Source organism: Corvus kubaryi, unplaced genomic scaffold (assembly GCF_017639235.1).
Source record: "Corvus kubaryi isolate FWS band 111438036 unplaced genomic scaffold, C.kubaryi_AGA036_p1.0 split3-73, whole genome shotgun sequence".
In the NCBI taxonomy this organism is placed as follows: Eukaryota; Metazoa; Chordata; class Aves; order Passeriformes; family Corvidae; genus Corvus; species Corvus kubaryi.
This window is the reverse complement of record NW_024582091.1, coordinates 26,110,901-26,135,449: the sequence shown is the minus strand read 5'-3', so window position 1 is coordinate 26,135,449 and position 24,549 is coordinate 26,110,901. Positions and strand designations below refer to the sequence as shown.

The following is a 24,549-nucleotide window of genomic DNA, read 5'->3' as shown; positions in this document are numbered from 1 at the left end:
ACAACCATTAAAACTGAAGTATTGCCATCTATTGTTAGGTTGTTGTTCCTGTTTTGAACTGTTATAGCCTTTTAATACCATAAATGGTTTCTTTTCTTTCTTCTGTTTTACTGTCTAAATATTAAACTAAGAAGCGTATCTTCAGACGGATGAGTCCCAGTCATGGCACTTCCAATATTTGTTAAAACGCATTTGTTAGTCCAACATTTTCATTTCTCTCCCACCGAGATTTTTTTTAATTGCTTTATTCCCTCTCCCCCACCAATGTAGAAAAGTAAATGTTATTATCCATGCTTATTGCTTGTAAATAACCTATTGTAAAGACTTGTAAAGAATCATCATCATCTTCATTCCTTTTTGCAGATATTTCAGATTTTTGCTTCAGTTGTTTGTTGCTGTTGACCTTGCTCTTTTTGCAAATGTTTTTTAGACAGTCAAACCTCAACTGAATTTCTCAGCAGGGATTCACTTGTTCATTTTTATAGCTTGTATTAAATGTGAGACTCCTAATTCTTACTGTTTCTGTTGTTCCTATAGCAACTAGATAGGGGGAGATGCAGCAGCATCACTTTGCTTCCCAGCTGGTGTTTGTGTTCTCAGGAAGGGGGGAGAGTATGAGGGAAACAGAGTATTAATTAGGATGTAACTGGTTGAAAAGTATACTACTTGTTGAGTTGTTCCACCCTTTACTCTAGAGGAGTTAATTAATAATTTTAAGCAGGGCTTCTCAAACTTTCTTTATTAAAATTCTGTCCTCTTGGATAGAGACATGATTTACTCTTAAGTATGTGTCAGCTTTTGGTCTTTAGCTGCTTGGTTCTTGATGGTTCCTTCCACCTGAAACCCTGTTTTCTTCACCACATGGATAGCAGTAGGATTTTTGTTAGGGACTAGACTGGTGCTTCTGACTTACATGTAGGCTGAACATACATGAAGTGTGGGGCTTTTTAATTCCTGATTTTAATCTGATTTTTGCAGCTGTCCAGTAACTATAGTGTACTAAAATGTAGTTTTATTGTCGACTAAGTGACTATCTTGGAGTAAAATGTTTTGATATTTAAATGGTACATTTTCAGAGATTACTAAGAACTAAGGTAGAACTAACACGTTCTACCTTCTCCAAGAAGCAGAGATTGTTTGAATTCCCCTTTAGTAGTCCTTTCTCTTACCTCATGATGGAAACCTTCATTACATAGTTTCCTGAGGATCTCTGATGCCAGATTAATCCCTCTGAAGTAAACCAGTCTTTCGTCCATACCTGAGCACCTAAAGTTCTGCTGCTCTGCCTTGGTGCCGCTTGTTTAGCCAAGCACTGCTGCTCTGTGGGGGTTGTGTTACTCTCAACGTGGTATGTGCATTGTGAAGACTCTGGGGCGAGTTTTACAGTATTCAAGCCATTATTATATAAAACAACCACAAAATATGTGACTATGTTTTAAGCTCCTCTGTGACTGTTTATTAAATAAAAATTCATGGGCACAGGAACTGGATATCATATATTGCATCTCGAAAAGGTGGGTCCCATCAGGTTTAGTGTTTAGCCTTTCCCAGCCAGAACAGCTCTGATTAGCAAGAGGAACTCAGGAAGTGCTGGTTAGTAGATAACCAAGTGGTAAAATTGCTCATGTGGGAAATAAGAAGTCGAGATACATGCTTCTTATTATTTAAGGAACAGGGTGGAACCAAGACTTCTCACCTTGCAGGAAGGTGCCACGATGCAAGATGTTACTGAGACAGTGGGGATCCTGCAGGTGTCAGGTTGCCATCCATGAAATGCCTGCTGTCTTCACACCGGTGGTGGTGCCTCAGGAGAAGCACTTGCTGTTTTGGAAATAAGTCTTTAATTGTTTCCCATTTTATTCCTTCTCTGTTTCCCCTTCCCCTGACTCTCTCAGAAGGGTTCACAAGAGCTAATGAACATGACATCTGCGAATTTATAAATCAGTTTGTTTCTCTGCTGGCTGCCTGAGCGGGGTTCTGATCCTTGGTGGATTACATATTAGAACAGATTTAAATCAGAACAACATCTCTTCAAAACATTCTGGCTTAAAAAATACATAAATGGACAAGTCTCTTGCTTCCATATACTCTAAGCTAGTGTATCCCCTGTATTCATGGGTGCACTAAGGTGGTCTCCTAGGGCTTGAGGGAGTCTGAGGCTGAGGGAGCTGGGGCTATTCAGTCTCAAGAAGAGAAGGCTCGTGGGATCTTATCAATGTGTATATGTGCCTGATAAGTGTGAATAAAGAAAACTGAGCCAGACTCCTTGCAGTGCTATCCAGTGGTAGAACAGGAGGCAGTAGATGTAAATATAGTGTATCGATAAACCTTTTTTACTGTGAGAGTGGTCAAACACTGGAGGTTTCAGAGACAGGCTGTGAAGTCTCCATCCATGGAGGTTAAACCCAACTGGGCTCAGGCCTGAGCAATCTGCTGTAGTTAATCCTGCTTTGAGACTTTATGCTCTCCAGAGGTCCTTTCCAACCTCAACTATTCTGTGAATATTGTGGATTATGTCAGCAGATAAAATAGTTGGGAGTTTTTTTCTCTGAAGAAATTGCTGCTTGGAGAATATTGTATTGTCACAGATAAAATATGGCTCTTGTGAGATTCTTTTTGAGAATCCTGTTGTTTCTGCTTAGATTTTAATTTTTATCTTTGTACATCTCCTGCAGTTATAATGTTTATTTCTTACAACTGTAATTCTTTTATTAGAAAAAACCTGACTTATAAATCAGTGCAGTGGCTACATTTTTATCAGCTTTCTTCATTTGACAAATAAATGCATTTTTATAGTGCTTAAAATCCAATCCTGAATGTAAAGGTCAGTTGAAGTATTTTTGATTCATAGAATCATTAAGGTTGGAAAACCCCTCTAAGATCAAGTCCAACCATTAACCTCACACCACCATGTGTACCACTAATCCATGCCCTCAAGTGCCACATCCTCATGTTTTTTGAACACTTCCAGGGATGGTGATTCTACCAGTTTCTTGGGCATCCTGTTCCAGTGCCTGTTGCTGCAGCTTTCCAGCCACTTTTCCCCAGGCTGCAGCACTGCATGGGATTGTTGTGACCCAAGGTCAGGACCCAACACTTTGCCTTGTTGAACCTCATACAATTGGCTTTGGAGCATCAATCCAGTAAACTCATACTCAATTCTGAATCAAAGTTGCTAGGTAAAAGTTTAGGAAGAATTTCATCAAGGAAACTGGAGTTTTGCTCTCTTGGTTAGGACAATTGTAGCCATATGATTTCTAACAAAGGTAAAATGTAGTGTCAACTTGGCATGCTTCTCTTGCTGCCTGGTTACTGAATATGCAGAAAGTGATTATTCTGTTCTCTGGAATATTCAATTCAGGGTAATACATAAACGTACAACCAGCATTTGACAATTGCCTTGAGGTGTTGATTTTATTATCATTAAATATTAGCTAAGAGCAAGCATCGTCTTTCTCTTTCCTGGATTTGCTGGCGAGTGTTTGCTCAAGGTCAATTGAAATCACTCTTGTGTTTCCAAGAAGGGAGTGCATATTCCCTCTTGAATGATTCCAGATACATGTTGGGGAATGAAAAGTCAGGGATGGTGTTGAGAATTAGAAATTAAAAAAGGGGGAATAAAAGATGCATTTAGAAAGAGAGGCAGTGGTTGGAGCCAGGGAAGAAACAATGTCTAGCACTGGGTGTGGGGTGGGAAAAACCAGCTTCCTGGGGAAAGGGGAAAGAATAGGTGAAGTAGGGTGCTTTTGTTTGTTTGTTTGCTTGCTTTTTAAAAAAAGCTAAATATGTGTATTTTGGAGCCAAGTTAGTAACTCTAGTTTGAGTGTCTCATTTCAGGTGAATAGTGGCAAGGAACTGAGAATTCAAGTGAGATTCTGACACTGGTTTTCTGGACATCTCTTGCAGATTCTTGAACAAATCCTGCTTGAGCAGACCCCTCTGTAGGCATTAAGGATTTAAATATAATTATTGTTTGGATGAACATTCTAAAAATTCTGCTTTGAAGCTTTGTTATGCATCTCTTCATTCAAATCACTTAATGTTTTCAATCTTGTTTACTTTTTTTACAGCTGTGAACACAATAGGGCAAAAGCTTCCAAGGAATGACTGTTGATGTCTGAGGGAACCTAGATCCTAATTGCAGAACAATTGCTGTGATGTCATGTGCAGATTTTATGTGGTGTTCACAAACAGCTGGTTGCAAACAAATAGATTGCAAAAAATGCCGATAAAGGTTTTGTTCTCCTTGTAAAGCTGCTGTCTGCACTGTCAAAAGCTTTTGGGATGTAGCTGTGTGTGTATACTCCTGTTTCCAGTGAATTCTCATAGCATGAAATCAACTTTGTGGAAAAAAAAGTGCTTTTGCCCATGCAATTTTTATCATTCATACACTAAAAACAAGCACAGCTCTAAAAATGTAGTTATATTGGATGATAACAAAAATGACTCTCACCTATCCATTTGCATACCAAGATTTGGCATCACTGTAAATAAGTTACACCAGCAAAAGTGGTTCTTACCAGATTATTTATGTGTAGCATAAAAGTTAGCCTGATATAAAACTTCCCTGTAGAAGAAAATCTCTCCAGTGAGTATAATCATTCTAGTAACAATGGAAATGCACATTTAGTTAAAGATGGCATTTCTTACTGTGAAATGTCAAAGTATATTTCTGTTTTCTAATTGTGAAATTGGTAAATAGAGATAAAAACTAAATGCCAGCAACATAAAGGTACGGTAATTTTAGACTTTTAAGGATATTTCTAGAAATGTTTTCATTATAAAATAAATGTATGTAATTTTATTATTCTTAAAAATAATCAACAGAGGCTGGTCAGCTAAAAATTCTACTTTTGTTTTCCAGAAACCAGCAAACATTCTGGTAATGGGTGAAGGTCCTGAAAGAGGAAGAGTTAAAATAGGTAAACATTTTGAGAAAATTTAATTGTGCAGCTAAGGGTTTAATATTAAAAAAAAAAGACATCTTCAGTGTAAGATAGAAACAGATCTTCAGTATTCTTTGAGTATATGTATCTACAACTGCTAGTTCAATTTTGAATCTCATTCACTGAGTTTACAGACTTAAGAAATTCCAAGTATATTATTAGACACTTCTAAGCTTGCCAAGGTTATTTGATGATATATAAAAACATCTGTATGAAACAAAAAAGTAATAATTACAGAGATCAGTGCTGATGGCCAAGGTTCTTTTGACTTCTACTATGATTAGTTAGCATAAGTTAGCATTGTTACTTATAAATTGTGCTTTTTAAAAATTTTTAATATAAATAACATTACTGCACATGTTTGTAGAGATCCAAAGGTTTGCGACACAAAAGTTATTTGGTGTCAAGATGAGTAACACATGTAGCTGTGATGGTCTTTATCCAAAATCTAATTACTTTCTCAGTTTTAGTGATGTGGGTATTACCTTTTTTAAATAAAGCATGTGGCAATACTCAAGTTTGTGTAAAATAAAAGTTTCAGATTTGAATTGGGTTTAAAATGTGTGGGTTTGACAGTACACCAAATTTTGTGCTTTCCATCTAGCATTTCTTACTGTTACTTACAAGGCTCATTCTAAAGAGAATTTTTGAATTCTATAGAATGAATGCTTAGTTTTAAAATACATCTCTGTAACAGCGCATGCTGACTGACTCTGAACCTCATTCCTCCAAGTCAAGTAGGAGGCACGCCTTGAAAAGTAGTGCAAAACAATCTACACTGCAGTCATTTTGGTTTTGCACTTTGGGTAAATATACAGCGGCCACAAGGACTCACAGTTTTGTAAGCATCTATAAAAATAAAGGAGAAAATGTACATTAGAGACCTACTACTCAACTTCAGTTAACCAAGTTTCTGTTACAGTTTTAAAAAATGAACAGGTATCTGTGTTATGTAAAGTTTTACAATACCATGATGAAAAAACACCAGATGTTATCCTTCATAGTCTTAGGAATGAAGTAAATGGCATTTAGCCTTAGATAAATTTGGTCCAGTATTGTTGTAAGTAGTTTTTGTTTTGTTAGAAACTTTGATTTTTAATTTTTAATGTTTTTGAGCTATTGTTGTAATTGTTTTTTGACAATACTGTTAAATTCTGATTTATTTGTATTAAAATTTAAATACTCTTCTCATTTTTTCTCCCCATTCTCCAGCTGATATGGGTTTTGCAAGATTGTTTAACTCGCCTTTGAAGCCATTGGCAGACTTGGATCCAGTTGTGGTGACATTCTGGTACAGAGCTCCAGAGCTGTTACTTGGGGCCAGACATTACACAAAGGCCATTGGTAAGTTGTCCTGTAAGAAAGACGTTTGCCTGCAAGTTCTGTAAGGATAGTAGCCTTACAAGAGATATGATGATCAGCTGACCAGCTAGTTTTGGGGTTTTGTCCCTGAAGTAGTAGCAGATGATCCCATCCATAAAAGATTAATCAAGATTAAAACTTTTTGAAGATGGTGCTTTTATTTTTCAATATAACCTAGACATTTAAAGTATGTTGTTTGTTTTGTTTTGTTTTTAAAACAAAAATATCCTTTGAATTGGTTTATATGTTTTCTTAATATAGGCTTAGAATCTTGTAATGTTGTAAACCTTCAAAAGGGAAACAGCTATGGCAGTCTTGTCGGGTGTTACATGTCTAGATACTTCTATGAAATGTGTGGCTTGATAAGCAGAGGGCTGGTCTCCTGTGCTGTGCATAATGTGCACGTTGTTTACTCCTGATGATTTATGAAGCTCCACGTTCAGGAAATGCTGGTAGCCAGGCTGTTTGTCCCCTGCTAAGTTCCAGAAGCACAATCAGCCTGGGTGCCCAGCTGTTTGGAGAATTAGAGCATTGAGGTGCATGGGAGGTATCCTGGCTGCATGGTTGGGTTACATATTGAACTGCAAAGGAAAGAGTGACCCTCTGTTAATAGTGTTAAATCGTTCCTATGAGTACAGAGGTGGCTTTCTTGGCAGGCATTTTTCTGTTGCAGAAGTCTTTGGAGATGCTTTGTGGGCCTTTTTTCAGAGAGTTACAGAATACTGTGTCATACTGGCATCTCAGTTTGAGTGTTCCCTTGGGTGGACCAACACTTCTAAGGCTCACAGTGTGTTGTTTTTTTTTTCCCCAAGTAACTCCTGTTTATTCAACTACCATATACAGGGAAACGTTTGGAGAATGAATGAACTGACACCTGACTTTTTTGATGTAGACTTGTACTTTTCATTTCTTTACTCCTTTCCACTTCCATTTGGACTCCTCCAGTGCAGGAGTTTATTTTGTGTACTCTAGAACTCTGCAGCAGAAGCTGAAGTATCAGAAGTGGGGGAAATCTGATCCATTTCAAAACCAAAAACCTGGTCCAAAGAAAAATACTAATTGCAGACAGATTCAGTCAGGTCAAAAGGGACCTTAGGAGGTTTCTTGTTCATCCTCCTGCCCAAAGCAGTGCCCATTATGAATTCTGCCTGGTCTGTTGAGGGGTTTGGCCAGCCACATCTTGAAAACCTCTAACAACAAAGATTTCACACCCTCTCTGGTTAACCTGTTCCACTGCAAAATCACCCTCCTAGTAAAGAATTTTTTCTTTATACCTAGTTACAATTTCTTGGTTTGGTTTATGCCAATAATCTCTCACTCTCCTGTCGTATGCCGTTGTAAGGGCCTGGCTCCGTCATCTTGGTCACCTCTGTGTAGGTACTGGGGGATGCTCATAGATTCCTCTTCAGTCTGAACAAGCCCATGTCCCTCAGTATCCTCTCCCAGAGCAGGCTCTCCAGCCTCTGACCATGCTGGTTACCTCTGCTCCTTGGCCTTTGTTACTCCACTGTTTTATGGTTGTTACAGCCAAGGCTGCCATTGATTATCATATCCCCAACCAGTTCTTCCTTCTTCCTCAGTAGCAGACCTGAGGAATGACACATATAGTTTACCCCCAAGTCCTCTAGAAATCTTTTCAGCATCCCTGAAGTAACCGTGTTTGTGTTCTGTTTGTTCTCCTGATGCCCCATGGTCTCTTCACCTCCTCCCACAGCTCCTTTTGCTGGTGTCCCAGTGCCCCAAGCAGGGTGTATCTCCCAATGTGAGGCCAGTGTCACCCTGCAGACTGACTCCTGCATGGCAGCACTCTCCCTCTGGAGTTCTGCCTCAACTGAGACAGAGGTATCCCAGGGTATCTGCTCCAGTGGGAGCTGGGGATGGAGCTTTGTAATGCCCCGTCCCCTGCATGGTTCTGGCACAATCCCGTGGTGGCAGAAGCAAACTCTTAGAGCCTGCTTCACATCTGCCACCATGCAGACTGGGCTGCTAGCTACTAAGTCTCTGTTTGCAGAAGTGTTTTAAAGAAAATACCAACCAGATTGCCTCAAACACCTGTAAATTAGATGCTTAAATTTCCCTATGTTCATAGTGGAAAACACTGATGCAGATGGACCAGATTACTGACTGACCTGTGTGTGTGGTATGGGGAAGTTACCTTAACTGACAGCTACCTGGTTTTGATAGATAGCATATTGTTTAGAGATTTGGGTGAGTGATATGTATCATTATCTCAGGGTATCTCTTTGAAGGATGAATTAGTATAATGCTGTTGTTTGTTTAATTATGTCATAAATAACTTGGTTCTTGCCCTAAGGGATCTCTAGTCTATACTAAAACACAGGCAAGAAGTTCTTATGAAACTTTAGAGGACAATGGTACTTTGGAGAGATCTGGTTTTGCTAGTAGTTTATTATTTCTGAGGCTTTTATTTCTTGTATCACACCAGTGAGTCACCCAGGAGGGGTGTGAATGGTTACATAGTACCTGGCATGCAGTGGGAGTGCTGAGGGGCACTCAAAACAGTTTGGGCAGCAAGATAAAAAATACGGAAATGAGAACAAGGAAAGTTGCAAGTTGAGATTTGTAGGCTGATTGAAGGATTAGAGGAGCATGTGATTGAAGAGAAGGGAAAAGAAAAAAGGTACATGGAGCTGATATATATGCAGTTTTAAGGCAGAGGGAACAAGAGAGTAACAAAATGACAGCGGTGATGTTCATGCAGTTTATTGAGTCCAGACTTGTGTTTTGCTTCAAGCACTATGTGCACTTAAAAAAAGGCCATTTTCATGAGCTAAGCATGCTAGTGAGAGTTTAATTCAAATGCTAATGTTTTTGGCAGATGATGCAACTTTTAAAACTTTCTCTTAAATCTCTGTGCAAGAAATACAATTTTAAGATCTCTTAATATTACATAATTCTCAGGAAGTCTAATGTATTGCTTTTAGTAATAACTCAAAAATCAAGATTCTCACATAATTGCTCTTGAGTTGGAAACAATAATTTAGAAGAAAGGTGATTAGATATAGCAAATTATAAAAAAAAAAAAGACAGGTTATTGAGTATAGCTACTTGTTTTCCATAGCTATTTTCCCATGTCTTTTAGATAATATAGTACTTTTATTGATTAGTAAATACACATAAGGCTAAAAGCAGAGTTTTCTCTTTCAGTTTTTTCATAGTGAGAAATATTTTTGTTTGAATTTACTAGGAAATCATTGTCATCAGTTCTCTTCTACAACGTCCTCAACATTGTCCAACAGCCGCTACATGATTCAGATGTTTGCTTAGGTTTTTACTGACTTGATCTTGTTTTTACTTTATTTTAAATGCATTTTTTATATTCTACATGTAATACTCTCTTCCTTATCTTTGTTTCACATATAATTTAATTATTAGCAGTGTATTCAAAATATCCTGGGCAGTGTCTACTATAGTTTCCAGTTTATTCTTGTAATAAAGCCTTTAGGTGTGCTTGCTTGCATGTAAATAATTCTCATACAAGATCAGACTGAAATTAGAATTTGACTTTTGACTTGTTCAGGATTTTTAGTTTTGATTTCTGGACCTGATCTTAGTTACATTTTGTGGGTTTAACTTTGAGGGAAAATTGGAGTGAATACAGTCTGTTTAGAAAGTGCTATATATTACACAAAACAATACTTAAGCATATTTCATTATTTTAGGGGTGATTTTTCAGTGACATTTTTTGTTTATTTAGTTTGTCTCTTCCTATGAATGAAATATTCTACTTTTAATTTATTTCCTTGCAGAACAGGTAGTTGTTCATCATATATTTGACATCATGTTTTAAAGAGATGTAGGAATCGGGAATATAGTATTGCTGAAGAACAGAAATAGCTTTTGCTTTCTGCATGTTAAAAGGATAGTAAAAAGCCCATGTTAGGGTTTCATGGAGAGTATTATTTCGTTTCCTGAACTGTGAATGTTTATAATGTAAGCCCTACTTGTTAATCAAGTTTCACATGTAATATCTGCTCCTATAGTTATGAGTAATTAACTTACCAGATGAATGCAAATTGGGAAAATGGTGTTGTAGAAGCCAAAGTTCACTCTCTTTTCCATTACCACAATTTAATCTGTACTAAATTCACTATGGCAGGTCAAGGTTTTCTAGATTTTCAGCATCATAATTCAAAAATAGAATCTGTTTCTATTTCTATTCTATAGAATCTGTGTTCATTATAATACTTTAGCAAAGATGTAAAACCTGCAAATAAAAGTAACTTGAACAAGCTTCAGGTGAAACCAAGTAACTGCAAAAATGTAAATTGCTTGCCATCATGGAAACTTTAATAAAATTACTGAACGACCAGAAAATCCAGGACAACGGAAAATGTCTTTGTGCTCAAAATACTAAAGAAACAAGGTTGAAGTAAGGTACAGTGCAAGATACAGTGCTCCTTTCTTGCATGGGCAAAGACTTCTGCACTTTAATCTTAAGGAAACCAAAGGAAATGATTGTGGTAAAATGAAGGAAAAGTTAAGCTGACTTTGAGCTTGAAAGGAGACATTAATCAGTTGGGTTTTTTTACTCTGGGAACATCAGATTAGAAAAGAATGTTTTAGTAGGTAAAGCAAGTAGAAGAACTCTTTCATCATAGGTTTTTAAGAAAGCATGTGGCAGTCTCTAGTATGATTCATTCTGGGGCATCTTGTAGCATATCAAGGTAATAACATAATTATGACTTGTTTTTATCAAGCTGTAGCTTGTATAGTTATCAGTGCTATCAAACAAGCATGTTATCTTACCTCTCCTTGCCACTTGCCTTAATTTAAAGCAATAGCATATTTGATAAATGGCATTAGGTGACTTAGAATATTTCAGATGGTTTGGATTTTGTTGACAAAAAGTGATCATTCAACCACCCATTAAGCAAGGCTAAAACACTGTCATGAACCAAAAAAGGGTAGGCTTGTTTATTGTGAAAAAATAAGTCTGGAAACCTGAGAAATCTCTATTTCTTAGTTACCTTTTTGCACTTGTCTAAATTATAAGTCAGCAGAAATGTCAGAAATGGCTGTGTGGTAACTGCATTTACCAGCCCAAATGAGAGTTAGGTATAGAGAAACTGTAATTCAAAGCCTGGGTAGTGCACTGTCACCTCATTCTATTTCCAGACTACCATGTAGTTATGGAAACTGGAAATGTGTGAAAGGTATAAGCAGATATCAAAATGCCATTGAAAGCACATGTCACAGGAAAATATTTGGTGTATCAGAATGAATGAATTTATAATGAATGCTAGGATCTGTCAGAGTTTCAGCAACTCTGTTTGCCCTCATGCAGGAAAAAAAGAGAGGGAGATGTCTAGGGTGTATTATGTTGGATTTAGGAAGGAAGTATGTCCATATGTGTTCCATATTGCTTATGCAGTGAGTCCCGCACATGGCGAGTGCATCAGATGTCCTTACTGTGCGTGCACAGATTGTTGGTGTGCTGGCCAGGCTGTGGGCCTCTGGATATCTTGGACTGATGCCTGAAATTCTTTTGGTCTCATGTTCTGGGAGGGTTGGGAGGAAAAAAAATACGACCTATCTGGAAAATCTGGTAAATGAGAAATTACGGGTGGGACCAACCAGACGATTGAAAACTCTTCAGGAGAAATGTACAGGGGAGGTTCCCACCTGTTGTCTGTGGAGTCACAGGAGCAGGGGGACAGTTCTTAAAGATCCATGAGAAATAATTGAGAAGAACAAATCCATAGTCAGCATTTGACTGCTGCACAGGAATCCACATTCTTGTTTGTGAGAGGTTGTGATTTGAGGATGGGGTTGTGGAAAAACTAGAAAAATAAATCAGAGAGGCTTGAAAATACTCATTTATGCATGCTGAAAAGAAAAGCTCAGGCTACACCAAGAAGGGAGCCTTGTTCATGCCCTGGGAAATGTTATACAACATGAGGAGTAATTGGATTCAGATGATATTTTGTGGTAAGCTTGTTTTGGCATGTGGTAAACTTTCTTAATTTTGATTATCAAAGTTGTCCTTACGCTTTTTCTGAGAGGCAAAATATTTTAATACCAAGGATTAATTGCTGCTCTCTTATCTAGTTATTGCAGATACTGGATGATTTACTGCTGTTTTTTCTTCTTGCTCTCTAAAATAGGAAAATATGTCTAGAATACTATATAAGCTTCTTTTATTAAAAAATAAAAAGCATTTTCTACACTACTACAATAATCTAAGAAATGTAAAGTTATATAAAGGATTATTAGATCACCTAATTAGAATATTTTAAAGTTATATTAGTAAGTATTTTGGGAAGCTTGGGATGCTGACAGCAACTCAAGGAGTAGAGTCTGCAGGATTGTTGCAAACTTTAACACATTAACTCTTTTGTGATCTAGTTCCTGCTTTCTTCTAACTCCTCTATTACTCTTGCTTCTCAAATATGTTATGTCTGGACGTTAGAAAGTAAAGCTGCTGGCCATTGTCAACTCTAAAGAGTCTGAGAGGTGTTGTAGTAGTTTAATAGTCAGAAGAATGAGAACAGTGCTGTGAGTCTGACCTGTCTCTGCTGGTGTAAAACCAATGGAGGTACTTTAAAGCGGGCCAGACTGAGTTTCATTTCTTAGGACAGTAAGCTGGGTCTCAAAAGACTTGACTTTAAATACTGATTCAGTCCCAAGTGTTGTGTGTAGTTGGCCACATTTCATTTATTCCCAAGTGTTGTTTCATTATCTATAAAATGGGGACGCTGCTTAATGGTATTGTCCTGGATATGGAGGCTGGTGGGCCTGTGGTACAAAGGCCAAAGAGAATCCAGTGGTGAGACATCCCTAGTACCAGAGATTCCTCCCCACGTTAGGGTGACAGAAAAGGCTTCCCCCAGGATGCTGTGCTTTGGTATGTTAATATACCCCAGTTCTGCTTCCCTGGTTGGCTGTTGGCCTCCCTGCCCCTTGTTACCTTATATATCCCACACGCTAGAAAGTTCTCCACTCCAGGTTCCCCCCATTGGCTCTTGCCCCTCACCACCCCCCCAGAGTTTTCCCATTGGCTCCCATTCCCCAGTCCCGCCTTTGTACCGGCCCCGTGCCCTCGGATCATTGGTCTGTGATGATCGCCCGCTCCCGTATTTAAACCTGGACCCTCCAATGTTCTTTGTCTTCATCCCTGGAACCCTACAGGAGCATGGCTGCATTAAATACCTCCCGTGGAACCCCATACAAAGATCCTTCCTGTTCTGTGTCATTGACCCGTTTTCTGGAGCTATCCGTGTGTGTGTGCGTGCGCGTGTGTGTGAGTGTGTGCTGGTCCTGCCAAGCGGCTTCGCTAAGGAGATGCTTTTAGGAGGGTTGTGGCACCTCACCATCCGGCACCGCCAATCCACGGACAGCGACACTGGAGATAAAGTCAGTTAAGGATAATGGGGTGCTCCAGTACAAGTATGCTGTAAATTGTTTCTGTTAACTCAATGAATGGATTATTTGTCTGAGGACCTGGGATGTCACTTAGCATCTGGAATTAACTTGAGAAATACACACATTCTGGACAATAAAAACAAAAAAGGAAAGAAAAGGAGAACAAAACCACTAAATCTTCAATCACAACTACAATCTGCTAATTGTCCTGATTTGGATTGCTTGGTAAATTAACGTGTAAGCTTCCACATGTGGTCACCCAATACTTTTTGTATTCTCATGACTCTCTCCCCTTGCAACACTTACAAAGGGAAGTACTGGATGCTTTTGCCGTTTTGTTTGGTATTTTGGCACACATGCTGTTGCATTGACTTGGCTGTACATGGCTTATTTTAGAGCAGGAAAAAGAATATAAAAGTACTCAGAAGGCAGAATATCCTCTATAGCAATAGCTGTGATAAAAACCCACTTTTGAGCAAGAAGTGCCTTCAAAAATCTGTCTACGCTTAGTCCCATGTAGATCAAGAGTTGTCAATGATTTGTGGGCCAGAAATCCTCCATACTGGTCATAGTTTTAGTTCCGTGTCTTTTTTCCTTCTAATTGTTTTTCCCTCCAAGTATCAGCTTTGTGTTCTTCCAAACTGTTAATAACCATGGGGCCTCATACTTCCCTAGGATCTCACTGACTTCGCCCTTTACCAGACAGATGAGCTTTGCAGTAGCAGCATTGATTCTCTAATCTTCCTGAGCAACCTATGCCATGAACTCAGTTTAAAAAAAGATTTAGGTTTTTTAAAGAAAGATTACTTAGGGAAGTAAGACAGGAGTTTTCCTTGTGAAAGCTGGTTCCATAAACATTTTACCCTCATTATACTGTGCAGTAATAAAGGCTTTTAATGTGCGCTTTTTGCTACCAAACCTGAAAAGTTGGCTCATAAGAGTTGATTTTGGCTGAAAACCAAGTGCTTGCTATCCTAACAAGAAGCATACTTCTGGTGCAGAGGAGTTGTTTTAGCTGATCCATCAGTTTGATCCTCAGGTATAATTACTTCAGCAATATCAACTGAAACTTTCAACATTACAGCACTGATCAAGTAGAATGACTGGTTTTCAGGACAGGTGTGATTGCTTCATAAGTTGACTTCTTGTCAATAACTGTGACTGACAGCAGAATTATTCCTCACGCCGGTTTATTTCATGTATTATCCAATGGAGTTGCCTATAATTACGTTGGAGTTGTTGTCAGTGCCTTACTAGAAATAACTGTAGGACTGAAAACCTTAGTAACAGAAATGTTAAGATACTGTAAAGTAAAACACTCTGTTTGGAAGGACAAAGAAGCTTCTCCAATGGTACTGTCTGGGAGGCAAGGTTTGTTCATGTGCATTCCTCTCCATTGACTGAAATAAAGTAGGCATCAAAAGCTTTAATAACTTCTAGAAAAGACTGTCAGGGCTTGTGAATTGGAACTGTCCAAGAAAGTATTCTTCACAGATGTTCCTTATCACAACTCAATCTACCAGATAGCAGGGCTTTAGCTGACCTTAAGTTAGTTCTGAAGGTGTTGACATATTGGACCTATTAAAAAGTTGTAATAGCTAAGGACACAAGCCAAGTGAGAGCACACAACAGATAACAAAGTCACTGTTCCTCTTTAGTTAGCATGGAGTTTACCTGCACAGAGCTCCACTGTGTACAAAAAAAGCTGGTTTATTAAAATATTTTGCATTTAATTAGAAAAAAAATTATATTTCCCTTTCAAAGAGTATGTACCGCTTTCTTATTTGCTGTTGTCAGTAGTTTTTTCATATGATTTTATGAAATGCAGAGCTGTGCGTATTTCCTGAAAAGCTTTGTAAATACTATTTTACCAAACAGTGTCTAATCTTGCCTGTTCTTAATTCTGTCATCATTATAGGAGGAAATAGTAACAATTTCTGTATTAGACCTGCCTAATACTTTGCAGTATAAGAGAGACTCGTGACCTTTGCAATAAGAAGTTTTCATACTTCCTTTACTTGATGCAGTTGTTTGATATTTGGTAGGGGCAAGTAGCCCTGAAATGACAAAGCTGCCTTTTGTCACCCATTCCTCAGACTTTTGAAGAGTTGTCACTGAAAGGCCATTTTTCTTTTTAGCCTTGTTTCCATGAAAAGCTTGAGAGCTTGCCAGGGTACCTCTTGGACCCTAAGCATGGCTGTTGCTGAAACAAAAGTAGCAGTATGTTCTTTGCTGAATCTTGGAGGTACTGGAGTTGTCATAATGTTCCTCTGCCATCTCCAACAATCTAAAGATTTAGGATTAGGGAAAAAGCAAGGCTGTAACACACTTTCTCTGCCAGAACTAAGCGCTTGTCCCACTGACCTAATTCCTTGCCCTGAAGTGACACCACCTGAGGCTGGAGCAGCCCCAGGTTCTGGAAGAACTGAAAGAAGAGGAGGAAGAAGATAGAACTGTCACTCTATTCTGCATTCATGCAACCATCACTCCATGCTCCCAAGGAAGTTAGCTGCTCTACTGCTAGCTAATGTAATAGATAATCTGTAGTTTATACAGCAGTAGTCTTGAAGACACAAGTGAGGAGTTAAAGAATTGCTGATGAAAATGTGGTATGTGTAGGATTTGGGGCTGATGTGGGGAGAGAAGAGTATTTGAAAAGAAAATACACTGAAAATCCTTGCAAAAGCAATATAATGTTGGTGAAGGTTTTGTTCTCAAGGTGCTGATGCTGGCAAAAGTCGAATCCTTGTGCTCTGTGGTACAATTGTTGGTAAGATTTCAGTCGTGATGATTCCTGTCTTCAGGAATCTGCACATGTTAAATACAAGGTTTCATGCAGAACCGTAAACCTGGAATTTCCAAATTCTTGGATGTGAAGTTCTGTAAACTAAGGATTAAGTTCTTTAACAGGATTTCGCTGTTTGAAATCATATTTTTGCTGCATGAAAGGACTACCTAGGGCCTCTGGATTTGTTGCCACTCCCTGTACTAAATCTATTGTATCTGTGTTGTCAAGCTTAGCACAGTAATTTAAGTCTAATGTTGCAAGCTAGATAATGTATCTAATGCATAGCAGAAGTCTGAAATCATATAATCCAGGATCTTCATTTAATGATACACTGAGGACTAGAAATGTAAGTGGGAAAATAAAATATTTTGACAACCTAGAAATACCTCTGTTAAGAGAGAATAATGAAAGCCTGGCCCATTAAAACACTGCAGAAAATGACGATTTAAGTGAACTCAGAATTGCAGTCAAGATGCTTTAAAATTTTTAGGGTTGTATTAATTGAAATTAATTAAATTGTTAGTGCAAACATGAGAAGAAGGCAGCTTAATTTAAGGGTCTAGGATAAAGGCATACAGGTAAAAAGAAAAGTAAGGATAATGGATTTCATTACTTATTCAAGTTAGTATGGTTTTGCAGTTAAGAGTTTTGAATTATCTTGATGTTACATCATGGCACAGAAGATGATGCGCTTTTGAAATAAAACATTGTTCTTAGATACATGGTTGGCTGGCTGTGAACATACCTCAGATTAGTGTGAGGTGTTGTTTCTGTCTGCAGCAAAGTCATCTTCATGGCTTTACAGTGTAAGCTATTCTTCAGTCAAGGTCTGTTGAGATGCTGTTTGTTAAAAATTGGTCAACATTGCCCAGCATCAAAGAGTGATGGCAAATTTTTGACCCTTAACCCACTGACACGATTTTTTTGCTTCCCCTTGAAAAGCCTGTCACATGTAAATGTTTGACTCCATTTTCCATTCTCCATAGAAGGTGTCAAATTTAAAAGGCTACTAACCACTTCCTCAACCTTCTGTTTTGCTGACTACAGTTTAAATGAAGCACATAAAAATTGGGAGCTTCATGTACGAGTGGGAAGGTCTTTCCCTTGTGTATATGTGTAATAACAGAACATATATAACAGGCATGTTCTGTTCACCTTACCAGACCAAAGAAATCCTTCTTTAAAGATACATTATTTAGATCTCATTTAGTGTTAAAACCAGCATAAAAATTAATAAACTCTTTTTCTGTAGTATCTCTGTGCTCCTAGACTCTTGTGTATAAAGATTCCAAGTATGTCCAGAATGTGCTGTTGTGCTCAGCATCAGATAGGACATTTTTTAATAGAGGTTATACCTTTTCATTAGACCACTCAATGGTTACTTAAAAAAAATTAAAAACATTTGCCTGTACAGCCCCTTTTCAGATTTCCAGTCTGTTGGTGTGCTTGATGTCCTTGCCTTGATTGGAAAGTTTTGGAGGATCTTAAGTAAATGCTGTAGTTCTTAGAGATGACCTGAAAAGCCTTGTTTGGGCTAAGGCCTTGCTAAGTAGCTTTTGGGTACCCTGGTTGTTGCATTAGCCCTTGGCAGGTGCAGGGAAGCTGTATTCTGCTGTCTGTCCTTCTGCTCTTCACTGCCTTTACCAGCATTCACATGTGTCCAAGAGTCTAGACTTTGTGTTCAAAACAACCACAGGAAAAAGCAGTTTGGTTGAGTACTGATGCTATTGTGCTAAACCTCACTAATGATGAATTCCTCAGATTGATTGCACCTAAATAGGTGTTTTCCAAGTCTTTACTTACTTTCTTTAAGAGAATTTTATTAAAGAATTCTATGACACTAAGAGACTGTTTATTTATTTTCTTGGATATATTTAAGAATTACGATGTATTGAATCTTGGGTTCTGTCCTGTGTTCAGTGAAAAGTTTTGGTTAATATGTATGGGAAAAGATGTTTCCTTTTAAGAGTCAAGGATATTGCTTAATAAATTGTCTTATTGTCTTAAGTGGTCATACTATTCTTAAATAATGTTTCCAAGATACTGGAACAAATACAGACATGAGATTATTGTGCCACAGAAATGAAAGAATACACGAGCATTTGTCTGCTTAATCAGCCCTATCGTTGAAACACCATCCCTTTGTTCTTGCTTCTTGGCTACAGTGCTGAAGTAGAGCAGGACACACAGGATTTTCTCAGCTGACCTATAAAGCTATTAGAGCCCCAGGTTTTAAAACTGGGACATAGACAGCCATAGAAATATTTTAATAATCTTTTAATAATTTGTATGGGAAGTGTGTTTACCAATCACAAGTGTCCATCCGTAAAAGGCTATTTTTTTTTTCTTTTTGTAAAATTATGTAAGTACTTGAGAAGTATTGTCATAGTGGAAGAATATTTCACTTGAGAACAGGTTTGAATGGAACCTGGGGAAGTTTTTGGCTTTCTAGAGCCAGGGAGCAAAATTGGCTTACACTCAGTTCCAGTGTGAACTTGGGGAAGGTGAGGAATCTGTAAGTCTTGGGAGGGGAGGAGAACTCCAACAAAACAACCCAGCCCAACAAACAGTAAAAAAATTTTACCATGGGTCGGCCCTGAAGCCTGATGACAGTAGAAGAGACTGTAGGAAACAGAGCCATCTTTACAGAAATGGTTGTGTTACTCTGGCAGACTTATTAGGATCCTCCCAAGACATCAGATGGGAAAACATTCAGTACCCAGTGCAACTCTGTAGGACCTTTGTGTCCCAGTTTTCAGTGGGTCTGGGACATAACAAATGGATACCTTCAGTAGTTTTAACTTTGGCTCAAGAGCAGTGAGGTCACTCACCCTCCTGATCATTAGTAGAGGGGAGAGGAGAGAAGTAATTGTTGGATAATTTTTGCCACTTACTTTGGTGCGTGCTTTAAAAAAAGTTTTATTTATAATGAAATTTTTATACAGCATTATAAGAAGCTGCTTTTGGGCTAGAGGCAGATGATGTGCATTAGACTAATAATACATTGTACTTGAAAAATACTACTTGTGTGTTTTAAGCTCTGCTCTGTCATTGCCCACTTCTGAGGGGTAGTACATGTTAGTTGGAATATATTTGGAATAGATGTAATAATCATTAATTTTGAAGGATCACAAATGGAAAACCTTAAATGGCACTAGACAAGGACTTTTTTTCCATAGTTAGACCTAAAATTGGTATTTGGTTGACTATTATGAACAGTATAGGAGATAAATACCTACTAAGACTGCTTGTATTTATGAAGTGTTTAAACTTAGCAGAATTTAATGAGGCATTCCTGCTAGAAAAAATGCCACATGTGGTACATTATTTTTTGCAAATAATGAATGTTTTTACAAGAAACAAACAAACTAGCTAATCTTGGCAGAAAATCATTAACTGTGAATCGTATCAATATATGCCAAGGATGTGTTCAAGATGAGGTTACATAAAAGGTTCATGAAGTGAAGACCCTGACGTGCTTGAGCTGCATGGCTGTAAAGCCTTTTCCATCTCTTTAATCTTTTCTTACAGAAGTTAAAGCTTCAGGTTTTCTGTACCAAGTCTTTTGGGTTACTTTATATTAGCTCTTTGGAGATGAAGAATATCTGGCAAGAAGCATAAAGGGTTGAACCCCAGCATATGAACTGCTAGAAAATGTAACAACTGCTCAGAGTTAAAGTAGTCTCATGCTTGACTTGCCCAGTAATGCCATCCCACAGAAAATTATAACACCAGCTTGGGAATTTCCAGTGTTTATACAGACGTAACATCCAGTTGGTAAAATGTCTGTCTTTCCGAATTCTCAGAGGGTATAAAGTACACTCTCTGTGCACTGTATAGTGGCTCTGCTCTCACACAGTGATGGTGATGAAGGCAAAACAGAGTTTAGAAGTTTGCTGTGTCACATCAGGGAGATTTCCCAGTTCAGCTTTGCTGTCAGGGAGAATACTAGATTTTACTTTTTTTTTTTTTTTTCTTCATTAAAAGGAAAAGGTCACTCTGGATAGAACAGTAATGAATGGAATAAGGAGCAGTGGTCCAGCTTCTCTCTCACAATGTGATGTACAGTGAGCACTGCAAAAAGCCACAAAAACTAAGAGAGCTGCCATTCTTTTGGCCTCTAGATAAGCCATCTCCAAAAGGATTTGCTATCTGTTATGAAAATGAGTGAATAGATACTGTTAAATGAAGATTCTATTCTTCAATTAATAAATAATTTCCATTCTGGAGCAGATAATTTATGCCTACTACCCAGGCAGCAATTGTGATTAATATGCTGCATTAGTTACTTGAGCAGATAAAATCTCAACAGCTAAAGATCTTGTTTTCATGCAGATAAGGCTGATAGGAATATCAAAGGAAGATAAAACCTCAAGAATGTGATGTAATGCACAGAGCAAGTTATACCCTGTCAAAACTGTAAAGTCTGAACAAAATGTTATCAGATTTTCCTGTAAGGGAGGTTGGAAGAAAGGGTGATGTATACTGGGACACCTCAAGCTCCACACATGATGGAAATGGAACTGACTGGTTTTGGCAAATAGAGTGTGATGGCTTGTCTTTCTATTTCTACCTACAGGAGAGTGGTGCTTTTTTTAAAGGACATCCTGTGTCTTTTAAGGCAGCATTGGCCAAACACCACCATTGACAGCAAGTGGGGTTTGGAGTTTCATATTAACCAAGAGGCACTTCTTAGTGTTTTCTTTAGTCTGAATCTAATAAACTAAACTCTGGTTAAATAATTTTGTATCTCATTGACTTATACATTAAAGTTAAATTGCTTTTGTATTTATTCTGTTAAATTAGAAAAAAATCAAAAAGGTTTCCTGGGGTCATTTAATTTAACTTCTATTACTACACAAGTTTCCACACTCTTGTGTTCAGCAGACTATGCTTATTTGTCTGATCTCAACATCTTCTTCCAAAGTTGTATCCAGTGTCCCAGACACATATTTGTCAGTGTAGCAAATCCTTAAATCCTTTTTAAATTTTTTTTTTTTTCTTGGCCGGTAACAACCTTCTTCTCACTGGCAAATTTGCACTTTCATTTTAAGATGCATAATTAAGCATTTGGGTCGTACAGAACACTAAGATGGCTGGTAATAAGCAGTAACTAGAATGAATACATGTAATCTGAAAACTATTCTCTTGTAAATTAATGGTTTTGTCCACAATAGTTTTAATCTAAAAAATCACATTAATGAGAATTTTATGGAATAGAAGTTGGTTTTTTTTCTTGCAGTATATAGAATCATGAAGGTAGAAAAGATCTCTAAGATCGTCAAGTCCAACTGTCAGATATGCTGTTGTTTTCTTTATGTACATGAGATGTAGATGAGACAAAGTATTGTTGCTCTGGGAGTCAATTGTCAAGTAAGATTTTAATTTCTTCAAAGTTTGGTAATCACTATATATACTTCTATACTTCATTAAAATTAGGATCTTTTTTTCCTCATTCTAACTATCTTGCACCATTTGGTTTAACATATGGGCCATTAGTCTTTTCCTCGTGTTTATTTGGTTATCAATTACCTGTTCTGAAATATGTGGTAGAAGTATTATTTCAGTGTATCTTTGTGGGGGATAATCTTTGGTCAATTGTATGCCCTTTAAGCTATGTTGTAAGCAAATACTGTGTAGTTTTCTGCCATAACTGTGACTTTGTTAAATGCTGGACTGCCACTGTACAAATTGGATTTTGAGACTCTAATTTTGGTTTAAAGAAAACATATCTCCAGATTTTACCCTTTTTAATGGATTATATTAATGCATTGTTTTTAAATGTGAAGCATTTTATCTTACTGTGGTTATACAGGTTGAGAAATTGTGCAGAAACAAAAACCAGAGCAATTTGATACAGTAAATTTTATTAATTATCTTCCTTCTTTTGTAGATATTTGGGCAATCGGCTGCATATTTGCTGAACTGTTGACTTCAGAACCTATATTTCACTGTCGCCAGGAGGATATCAAAACAAGTAATCCTTTTCATCACGATCAGCTAGACCGCATTTTCAGTGTAATGGGATTCCCTGCAGGTAATTTATTTTCATTAAAGCAGCAGACATAGTGCTACTGAGTTGTTTGTTTGTTGGGGTTTTTTTCTAAAGGAAATTACTAGTTGTTTTTATAGGTACAAAGCAACTGTCAGTTTGATGGATTTGGAAATGCTGACAATTAAAGAACAATAGCACTGGCCAACAAATAGGAAGTCAAACAACTCCTGTAGTTATTTCTTCCTGAGTATTACTTAACCTACACATTCAGAACTGTAAATGCTTTTTCTTTTTTCTGCACTACCATAGATAAAGACTGGGAAGACATAAGGAAGATGCCAGAATATCCAACTCTTCAGAAAGATTTTAGAAGAACAACGTAAGTGATGATAATGTAACAACAGTTCATTGAGTGTGGTGGAGGCAGAAATCGGCTCTGACTTTTTGGGGAGGGGGTTTTGAAGTATTTGGATTCAAACAGCTGTCCTGTTTGAATTAGGTGGTTTACTTGAATGGTGTTCTCTCCCTCAGCTGCTTGTTAAGAACATAACTGAATAACCTCCTCGTTTCTCTAGAAGGGGTTGTCATAAGTGTAATTTAATCTATGACAGGCACAGACAAATGAGCTTGCTTAACCCATTTCTATTACATGTTCAAGGTAACTTCATTCATTTTGTGGGAGAAAGAATAGGGAAGCACTGGTATTTTTGACAAGCGGGTATGTGAAGACAGCAATGTATTGGACAGAAATTTCTATTGAAGGTAACATGTTCAGTAGGTTGTGATGCAAAGCCTGTCTGGGATCTGCGAATTTTCCACTTCTACTGTTTCCTGGTGCTTTGGCTAAATGAGTCAAGTGGTGATAATTGATCAGAGCTGGTAAGGAGTCACATGGACTTCTTAAAGTAAGGTAGAGGACGCGGATTTGGGAGTTTTTGGATTCTGTTTCCAGCTCTGGCATGGATTCATTACACTGGCTTTACATAAGATATGAAGTTTATCTTTTCTTTGAAGCTTCTTTCTTTTGAAAATGTCTTTAGATAACGTCTGGAGTCGTAAATTGAAGGCAAGTCACAGGTTATAAGTATTTAGAGCATTTTTGAGTTTGGGAGCTGTAAGGACTGTATTATTTTCTGCAGGTTGGGGAGACAGAATGGTAATCTAACTGCTCTGCCAAGTTTTAACTGGATGCAACTTAATAGCTTAAATGTTGAGCTGTGACAACCTGCTGAACGCTTTCTGTGGCAGAGTTGCTTTAGAAAAATAGAGTATAAACTTCAAATTGTCTCTCTGTCGTATATCCTTATCAACAGCTTATCCATATACTATAAAAGTTGCCTGCTTCATGGAAATAATCTTTACACAGTTGATTGCTCTCCAGTTGGTGAAAAGCACACTTTATGTGTGCAACTGCTAGGTAAATATCTGACGTGTCTTCTGATAGCAGTTCTTTTTCCAGTTTACTTACTGAGGGTTGGGAAATGTTTCTGTGGTCACTTGATAGAGTTACATGTTTTTAATGCACTATTATTTCAGACATGTCTTTCTTTAACTGTATTTTTCAGATATGCCAATAGTAGCCTCATAAAATACATGGAGAAACACAAAGTCAAGCCTGACAGCAAAGTTTTTCTTTTGGTAGGTGCAACTTGAAAATTGCTGTGATGACAGGAATGAAATTGCATTTCTTAAGCGTAATATCTGTATCTGTTCTCCTATCTCATTCTAATGAACCCCAATGTTAAAGAAAGCTATTTATCTCTAAGTGGCCATTTTTGAAATGTGTTTTCTTCATACACATTTTGCTTAAACTGCTGGTATTGAAGATCTGAGAGTCTTCTCTAATTAAGATCTGCAAGACACTTGGATACCCAGCCTTACCTTTAGGTCTCCTGTGCAAAGAAGAGAGTGAGTATAATATGTGTCTTGATTCTGTGTGGCTTCAGAGAGCTAAAGAACCCCCAAAAGCTAAAAGAGTTTTGTGAAGAAAGGGAAGAGGAAAAGAGAAATTAATTTCTTGTAGTAATTTGGTTTTCTTTTTCTTCCCTCTGAGAGTAGTCCACCACTGTTCT

General features: G+C 37.7%; 1 protein-coding gene across 3 annotated transcripts in view; it reads left to right on the top strand.

The window, feature by feature from the left end:
• CDK19 (cyclin dependent kinase 19) overlaps window positions 1–24,549 on the top strand; it is a 125,997-nt gene that overhangs the window by 80,089 nt on the left and 21,359 nt on the right. For all 3 annotated transcript variants that reach the window (XM_042016356.1, XM_042016355.1, XM_042016357.1), the window contains 5 exons: window positions 4,865–4,922; window positions 6,159–6,290; window positions 22,376–22,519; window positions 22,787–22,856; window positions 24,043–24,115. In XM_042016356.1, the coding sequence (XP_041872290.1) occupies window positions 4,865–4,922; window positions 6,159–6,290; window positions 22,376–22,519; window positions 22,787–22,856; window positions 24,043–24,115 (477 nt within the window). The remainder of the gene's footprint in view (window positions 1–4,864; window positions 4,923–6,158; window positions 6,291–22,375; window positions 22,520–22,786; window positions 22,857–24,042; window positions 24,116–24,549) is intronic.